This window comes from Cynoglossus semilaevis, chromosome 17, assembly GCF_000523025.1.
Source record: "Cynoglossus semilaevis isolate Cse_v1.0 chromosome 17, Cse_v1.0, whole genome shotgun sequence".
Lineage (NCBI taxonomy): Eukaryota > Metazoa > Chordata > Actinopteri > Pleuronectiformes > Cynoglossidae > Cynoglossus > Cynoglossus semilaevis.
In genome coordinates, this window is record NC_024323.1 from 9,395,921 (window position 1) to 9,405,548 (window position 9,628).

Genomic DNA, 9,628 nt, shown 5'->3' on the forward strand with positions numbered 1-9,628 from the left:
CTGTTACAGCTGGAGAAGACGTTAACTACAGTCAACTTTGTGACACTGACCCTGGTTGAATTGGATTCTATTTTTAAGATGTGATGACACTGTTTGTGGCCCTGAAATAAAATCTGTGTTTGGAAGAACAGCTCACCTTTACACTTTACACAGGACACACAACACCAACACGTGAAAACAGAAATGTGGGGCTAAGGTGTGGGCGGGAGGTCGAAATTGAACCTCAATGCAGGATTTCTGGAGGATAATAAAACTCATCATGGGTGCCATCCTGCTGGCAGCCATAAAGCCAGTTCTTATGGCTCAGCTCTATCCCAGTGGCATTGATGTGACATCCATTCTGTTCCCCTCGGGCTGTCACCTGTATCTCCATCCTCTGGCTCTATAGTCCCAGGAATCCCCACTGGTGTCACTAGTGAAATCTATTTCTGCCACACTGCATGTATGTGTCAGTGTGTGTCACTTTGCGAAGTATCTGACATATTCCCAACAGAGGTCACTGCACATCCTTTTAATACAATCACGTTTTCTCCCTAGGGTCATCCTTTCTTTCCGCCTCCATCTCTTGTGGTTTCTTGTCATCTGACGACAGTTTCTAATCAGTTCTAATCACCTTGTAACAGTTTCTAAGAATGGTTTCTAGACAACACGTCTGGAAAGAAATGTTGTGTCTTCAGGTGTTGAACCTGCTCATTTTGTACCGGAACAAATCTCACAGTAAGTTTTAATCTTGTCTTTGTTGCTAATATTTAAATATTAGTACCATGAGGGCACTGGGACTGGCTGACTGCTGCACATGTGGTTGTGATAATAGTCTCAGGTCACTGCATCACCACATTATCAAGTGTGAGTATTTGAAAGAAGTATCTAAAATGTTGATACATTTTTTGGTCTTAGTTTATTCTTAATGACCCTGTCACCAACGGGTGGTGAAACACCGCTAACCGGATTGTTTCTGCGCTGGAGTGTGAAATAAATGGATCTGTGAGCTCAGCTATTCGTGGAGATGCAGGTCAACAGTGCTAAACAAGCATCAGCATATATACAGTACAACTTTATTTTTCTCTCCGTCCAGCTGAAAATGATTCAGTGGTTTCTGCAGAGGGAATGCTGAGAGAATTGTAGCAACTCCTTTTAGTTCTGCTGTATCACTCGGCTGTTCTCGAACCGCTGTCCTCGGGGAGTAACAGAGTCCTGGGTAGAAGCTCTTAAAAACTCTGAGTACAGAAAATGTAGCTATGTAAGCACACTCTGTGCCACTGAAGCAGGAAATGAGACCAGTGAGAGGTAAAGAGTTGGATGTGTGTGTGAGTGGGGGGGGGGTGCCTCTCTGTTGGCTGTTTGCTTTGATCACTTACCTGGAGCCACTGACTCGAACACTGTTAAATCAATAAATAATTGCTGCTTATAGACCAGATCAATAGCGTCTCGAGTGAAAATAGTTCAAGATGTGATGAAGTCAGATTTTCCCAGAGGCTCGAGCAGAAGTCACTGGAAGTTCTTTCTTCTTTAGATCTGTTGTAACTAATTGTTCACACGGTCGTTTGTTTGGAGACGGAGTGGAGGCAAATCAATGGTTTGCTGTGGTAAAGTTGACCAACTGACAATCAGCAACCCAACGGTGAGAGGAACCTGGACAATGGACAGTGTACATGGAGAATGAAAGAAAGGGAAAATTCATCTCATTGGGCTGTTGGCCCATATATATATATATAATGCAGCATATATATATATATATATATATATTCTGCAAAGATTCTTCTCCAAAAACCCTTTAAGCTTATGAAGTGATGTGGCAAAAATGGCTTGTGCATAAAAAAAAAATTACTTGGCAGCCAGAGTCCACTGTGAATCAGAGAAACCAAGAAAAAAAAACAGTTAACCAAGCAAAGAATGACAAGAGGTTTTGGAGATTTTTCGTTATCTATTGTTCTGCAGACAGACCAGCAGCAGCCAGGGCCTGTCAGGGATGAAGTGACTGAAGACACAGAATCAACATCTAGTGCACAATTCACAAACAGGACAGCCAAGTAGGAGTTAAAGACTCTGAAGAAATGTCGAGTGATTCTATTGTCATTCTCAGTGAGCCACGGCGGTGCCAGATCGAAGCCAGGAAACAAGACGCTGGCCAAATATGGAAACTTGTTTTCCTGCCTCTTCTGTTTACTGCAGTCAGGGACAGAGAAGAGGGAAGGATGCTGCAGGATTGTGTTGATTGCAGCAGGAAGAGAGACCTCAGTTTGGCTTTTTGAACTGGGCCAAATTGTTTGCGTCACAGTAAATACATGCTGCAGTGAAATAAACATTTTCAGTATGTGCTTTTTCCCAGATGTAGATGGTTTACATCCTGTGAAAGCACAGGTGTTAGACAGGCTGTTTCTTTTTATAAACGCAGGCTTACATAACATGACCAGAAAGGTCACTGCGTGGTTTTTGAGATTACTGAGTGATTGTGAATTATTTCTAAATCCTTAAACCAGAATTATATGTAGTTGTACGTAGTCTTTATTCAGTCAATATTGCACAACAACGTGGTAACAAATTGCTACTTAATGTTAGAATATTACATTTCTTCCATTTCTCCAGAATTCTCTCCTCTTTTGTTTTATGATATTGATTCTTTTGGCCTTTACGTGTCTCTGGACTCCAGCCCAGTTCATGTTCTGAGTGTTTTACTGCTGTTGGCATCTGTAAAATTTCATTAGATTCTCCTTCGTCTTTGTCCTTTGCCGCTTTTTTTCCCCGTCCTTGTGAAAATCTTCTGCAGCATATTTTATCTGGAGACAGAAGTTTGTTTTGGTCACTGTGAAACAGCGTCTCTGGACAGGTGGCCTGCATTTGGATTGGGTGAATACATTTGTCTCACCTTCGTTGACGTGGAGTCATTTGAGGCTGTCAGAACTGATCACAGCCGAAGTCCAGGTTCTGTGGTGTGTGCGTGTTTTGTTGTCTTTATGTTCAATGTAGCTAATTAACATATGAACCGACCTTGTACCCGACCTTCAATCCTGTGCTTGACAGAAGTGTTCATTTGTAAAGGTGAAGGTCAGCAGCCCCCTCCCTCCCCGTCTCATCCCCCAACACACACGTCCAGTCAGCCTGTCCACCCACTCACACCTACTCTGCTTCTCCTTCCCTGTCAGAAATGTCAGTGCGAGTCCCTCCGTGAATTCTTATGGAAGAGGGCCTGTCTTTCATACTTTCTGTCTGGATGGGTTCACTCACGGACAGCACAAAAAAATATTTCACTTCAGTCTCCTCCTGACAACGGTGCAGTTTAGACTTTCCTCCTGTGTGCGTCTGCAGAGGTCAGCTGGGGTTGGTGTGACGTAAATATGATGCCAAACCTGTGTGCACTGGTCCACGTGGAGATCATGCAGTTTAGGACAGCCTTCTACCTGTGCTCATCTGGATCATGTGAACCAGATCTGTTTCAGTTGATATTTTAATAATAATAACTGTCAATCAGAAAGAACTATTAGCCATGATACAACCACTAATTCATCACTAGGGTTTTTTTTCAATATAATTATAATAATGTTTGAAAAGCATTCAGTTATGACTTACTTTGTAAGGTTTTGGTTTCAGACTCCGACTGTTCAAAACCTGTGGTAGAGGCCCAGGTTTGTTGCACTGAAGATTCAAAATAGTTCATATTAATTCAGACAGAATTCTTCTGCTGCACCAACCAACAGACTTACGCAACAAAAATAGAGTTTTTTCTCATTTGTTCAGCTGACAAACTGACAGCATTGTGTTGACAGCTCCTTTAACAATACATCACAAAGAATGGTCTATGAAATACTGCTTTGGAATCTGTGGGGCTAAACAGAGATTTATAAGCTGTACTGTTTCTAATAAACCTTCCAGTGGTCTGTGGCTTGAGGTTCTGGTAGATGGACACAGGATTCTAGATGTTGTAGGGTTTCATTCCGTCTTTGTTTGTTGTGGCTGTAACGTACACCACGGTGGTTAAACCGTGCATCACATCAAGCTTTTCTGTGTGTTTTAGTGACGTGAGCTCTGTCTTTTTGTTGATCCACACAAGTGTCCTCCCAAAAGAGTATAATGTCAAGAGCGGGGAGGGGAGGTAGGAATATTGGTGATGGGACTTGTTTGTTTGCAAAGTGCTTCTCTCATGTCACTCTCCACTGTCATGGACAAAGGGACTTGGAGTGGGAGATAATGTGTCTTAGCTCTCATGGGAAAAGGTTATTTACTGTTTTCTAACAGCCAATCATACATGACAGGACACTTCAAGTCCAATAGCACTCAGCCTCTCCTGCTAATGATGCCCTTTAATAACCCCAGGGTCATCAGAGATGGAGTGCACCCCATACATATGTATCTGCATAACAGATCGTCCAGCAGACAGACAGGGACAGGTGGCCGCAGCTGGAGAGAATCAAGACATCAGGACACACTGGATGAAATTTCCTGACCTTTGTTCCCTTTTGGCTGGGCCTTTAGAGCAAAGCTGTACACAAATAATGTTGAACCCAATCGAAGTGGACGGCTGAGCCAGCTGCTCCTCACACCAGTGTGTCAGACCTATAATTTACTGTCTTACGATATTGCAGTTACAGCTGCCACAAGGTTTGGTCGTAAAGAAGAGAGATTGACTTGAATGGCCAGGAAAACAGGAGGAAAAAAACATTTGTGGACATATGGGCTCGTATACACGTGTATACACACAAAGACATGTCATTAATTACAGGACCAGACTCCCTGACTGTGTGTAATGGGTTTTATAAAAAATAAATAAATAAATAAAAATAATATATTTGACACACATTCTAGGTTTGTGTCCATGTCCCTTTACTAGTCTCTTACACACTTATTTTTGACATTCTTACCTCACTGTGTTTTTGTCTTTAGTCTTTTCTCTGTAGTAAAGCGTGGGTTTAAGCCGTTAGGCTCGAAGCTCATTAATAGCCGACTGAACGCTCCAGTGGTTTGTGTTTCACTGGGTTTTCCCGTCTTATAGAGTTTGAATAATAATCAGCAGCGCTTGGTTTTTAAAGCTGAAACTGGATTTGCATTCATCGTGACTCTTGAGAGGTTAATAAATTATGTGGCTTTCCGCAGTCTTTGACTGACGTAGATGTGACTGATATCATATTGATCTGAAGGATGACAGTTCGGTCTTTGCAAATCTATAACCCAAATGACACTTCTGACAAGGTTTGACTTTTCTGACTTAGTGTAAAATTATTTTTACTGTCAAAACTGTTTCAAGACTTTCAGAAGAAGAGCCGACAAACTGGAGGGTGAGGAAGTGAAGTGATGGAGTGCACTTGAGAGCACGAGCAGAGAGTGTGAGGGTGGACGACGGTGGACGAGGAGAAATGGGTTGATTTGCAAAAATTATAAAAAACTGACGTGTGTGTGTGTGTGTGTGTGTCTGGTGTCTTTGACAGTAACATTCACACGTTCTCTGTCAAAAGCTCCCCTCAGTTTTCTGCTGCTAGTCCTCTTTTGCTTTGCCTCTCTGCATCACAGATGACACAGACGGTAAGAAAGGTTGACACACACACACACACATATATTTACACACATATATTTATATTTTTCCCTTTGAAATAGTAACAAAAGACAGCAAAGCTACATATTTGAAATCACTCAAGGATTTTATTTAATGTAATGCATATCTACAGAAAATATTTAATGCTAAATTAACTCATATTAGATTAAAATACATTAGAATAAAATCAAATTTTGTTTCAACTGTGAGCTTGCCCAACTATTATTTTGGAAATATAAAAAGTAAGCACCAAAGTCGAGATTACAGTAAATTTCCCTAGGTTAGCTGTTTTGCCCCTCCATGTAAGGGGTGTGGGCGAGAGAGGGAGGGAGGCTGAGCAGAGTGAAGTTAAAGGAATTGTATATCAAATATCACAGTTGCTTATTGGTCTCCTCTCATGCTTCACAGACGAAGCCGCAGATTATTAACTATGAAAAGACTTTCCACAGAGGACTGATTCAATAAAAACCACATTAAATGTCATCACTGACACTCAAAGATTTAAAGTGATGAATTGGTTTGTCTTTAATGCCCCTAACTCCCCACAGCTGAATCTTCACCCACGTGCCTGTCGATAAAACTGCTGCGAAAGCCGTCCATCTGCATGTTTGACTGGTGTGTGTGTGGGCGGGAGCTGTTTTTTTCCCAGCAACTCACACCGCGTTGTGTTTGTGCGTGTCCTCTTTTCTGGGATCTTACTGCTGTTTATCTACCTATCTTCTTCTCATGTCCATATATGTCCAGCAAAGATGCTGCGTGTGCTGTGGTGTCATGGGAGTCTATCTGCGTGTGCGTGTGCGTGACCTCAGTGCATGTCTCCGCGATGGCAGACCTGTCTAAAGTACTTAAAGGGGACAAAGCAAAGAACCTGGGGCTGCGGCGTCACTGTCATATTATAGCAGAGCACACAGTCGCTGGTGTCTTCCTGTGTACACACACACACACACGTGTGCACAAGCAAACACACACACAGCTACCTTCTACTGTGGTTGGCACCTGTCACAATTAATTGCTGCAGACAAGAAGAGAAGATAAGGATTCAGATCAACACACACACACACAGTCACTGTCTGTGTTTCATAGATCTACAATTCATAATCCAAGTGCCTAATTGGAGCATCAGGGCGGAGCACCTTTTTTAGGTTATCCCTTTTTGGTTTCGTACTCGGGTGGGTTCAAAGTAGGCTAAAAAAAATGGGACCAACATGGATGTGTCTGAAGATGCAGTTGACCCCGTTCACATCCGTGCATGTTGTAGCCCAAGTAAACATCTTTAGGTTGAGGTGAGTGTGGTTGCTTTGTGGTAAGATCAAAAAACATTTTATTAAATATAAAAAGGGAAAAGAAATACCATTATTGGGTCGATTGAAATATACAGTGGTAACACATCATCTGTGCGGTGCTGCTGCCCCCTGTCTTTGTTTTCTTTTTTCTGTTCAGGACTTTTCAAAGTTGCCTGACCACAGCAGTAGACTGTGCAGTTATTGTTGGATAGAGCATTAAGATTTAGATGAGGAATTAGATAAATCTGATGTTTGTCTGTTAGACAGACTACACGTCATCATGTGCATCATCAATATCAGAGCAGAAACTGTAACACAACCATGAATAACAATAACATGAAAAACACCAATCAGTTCAATATTCACTATTAGCTGATACATGGTCACCCTAACAAAGCGGACCAGCTACAGTACCAGTATGAGTTTAATTAAACAGCCTAACTAAATCCTCGTCATTAAGCTAACCTCAACTGGTTGGAACAAATGGTTCTATTTTAGAAATCATAGGTTTAATTAGTGGACGTAAGTAGATCTGCCATGTGTTTAATTCATGCCTCAGGCTCCATTCAGACTGAAGGCTCCAAAGTGTGTATGTGTATTTTTTCTGGTGTGACTCAGTTGAGTTTTTTTAGCACATAAAAATGAATGGCCCACTTTTGTCCCAATCACAAGTGGAAAAAAGCAGGTGATTGGTTGGTGTATTTTTATATCCTTTTACTGTGGCTCATCTGTTCTGCCCTACATCGTGCGTCTGGACCAAATTAAGTTGTATGTGGAAAAAATAATTTGTTTTTTTTTCAGCAGAGAGGAACTGGTCCTGATAGCCTGGTACATGACTTGTACTTTTTTGTTTAAACCCTCGTCTGATTTCTCTCTGTGTGTCTGCTTCTCTCCAGGTCTGAAGACCTATCTGATCTCTGGCAGGAAGATGGAAACTCACTCACACTGCACATGCTCACAGTTGGGGTTGGCTGGGATAGAGAACACAGATCCTTGGTGTCCCACACCCAGACTCCACACCCCTGATGGGGCCCCGTCAGCTTGCACCACAGGCCTTGACGGCTCCAAGGTGAGTGCACACCAAATCTCCATTGATGCTGCAGGTATAATCAGTGGAATCATTTGAATACAATATCTATTAGATATAGATCTATAACTATATAGATCTATATGATGCCTGGTTTCTGCCTGTTCTAATTCACATGACACCGTTGGACATCTAGGATGTGTTTTTCATCTCCTCCAATCAGCTGCCTGTCCACTGTGTCTTCCATCTTCTATGCTGCTGTCACTTCTTTAAGCTTCTACAAAAGAGCTTCAATGCACCACTAGTCTGTTCAGTCTTTTCTTTTTTGAGATAAAAGCGTCATCTTTGTAGTTTGATGTTGTTATGAATGAGTCTGTGCTTTATATAGTACTACAGAGAGAGATATTTATAGAACATTTTGTAAAGATCATTGTGGATGTAAAAAAAAAAAAAGTAATAGTAATAGTAATAAAAACAGACATTTGGATCTTATCCCATGTTGTAACCTGCTGATTTCTGGAGGCGTAAAAATATTTATGACTTATGACATATAAAGGGACAAAACCTTAATTATTAATAATTATTGAAATGAGAGAAGCTCATTTTTAAAAAAAAGAAATTATCAACACCCTGCAGCTCTGTATGACGCCATCGCCACAGTTTCTGATCCTGGGGCAGATCTTTCATGTTCCTACATAGCAGTGGGGGGATGAGAGTGGTTGGGAGGGAGTCAAGAATCTGATTAAATCAAGGTAGGAAGGTTAAGACGGAGGCTGGTGGTTGTGAGGAGAGGCAGAAGAATCAGCAGGGATCCTGCACATGGTAATGAGCTCTCTGAAGCAGAAAGCCTGAATTCTCCTGTGTGGCTCTCACATAAATACAGGTGTGGCTGTAATACTGCAGAAGCACAGTCAGAACCCTCAACAACTCTGAGGCCAGAGTCAAAAATCAGCAGGGGCTCAGGAACAAAAATGGTCTTAAAATATCTGGAATTGGCCTTAAAGTCCTCTTCATGGAGCCTTTGATAATCCCTTGAAGTAATATTAAAAACTAAAAATAAAAAAATCCAACAGGATTTCTCTAGCAGACACAGCTCTGGGGTCATGACGAAAATTGATTGTTATATTTAATGCGTAGTCGTTTAAGGTAACAGATTAGTTAAGAAGGATCTTAAGGGGATATAATTTATATAAATAGATACAATTATTTCCCTTTTTGATGTATCTCAATTTTATGGAATTAAAGACCTAAGAGAAAGCAGTTTGTAGACTTTGTTTGTAATAATTTAATTTTGTTCAGATTGAAAGACTGACAAAAATAGTTCACATAGTGCACAGATACGACCATCGTCTATATTGGTGCATGTTTTTCTGCAGGCATTTGGACACAGACCAGAGCAAACTATCTATAACTAACTACCTATTACTGTAAGGAAACATTATAAAAGGGAGTGTGGCCATTCAACCATGTCAGGTTTTATTTTCACAGTGCACCGTGTCACTGTAATCTTTTTACTATTAATTTCATTGAAAAAGATCTGTATATGTGTATGTTGAAGAATTGAAGAAACAGAAACAGACACAATAGTAAGTAGATGTATAAGAACTGTAGAGTTTCTTTTCAGATTTAAAAGCTGAGGTTTGCTGTGTTTCTGCAGCTCTGTTGTGACTCCAGCTGGAACACGTCTCTTTATCAGCCCTTTACTTGATCTCGATCACTGGTCGTGTTCACGTTTTTCCTCTGTCCGTATGTTCTCCTTGATCTGCTTTTTATTTATTCTTTTTCTTCTTCTCT

General features: G+C 41.1%; 1 protein-coding gene across 4 annotated transcripts in view; it reads left to right on the plus strand.

Annotated features, from left to right (window-relative positions):
- Positions 1-9,628, plus strand: part of adcy9 (adenylate cyclase 9) — a 33,587-nt gene that overhangs the window by 12,430 nt on the left and 11,529 nt on the right. For all 4 annotated transcript variants that reach the window (XM_008329868.3, XM_025064269.1, XM_008329869.3 and 1 more), the window contains one exon: positions 7,704-7,876. In XM_008329868.3, coding sequence (XP_008328090.1) covers positions 7,704-7,876 — 173 coding nt within the window. The remainder of the gene's footprint in view (positions 1-7,703; positions 7,877-9,628) is intronic.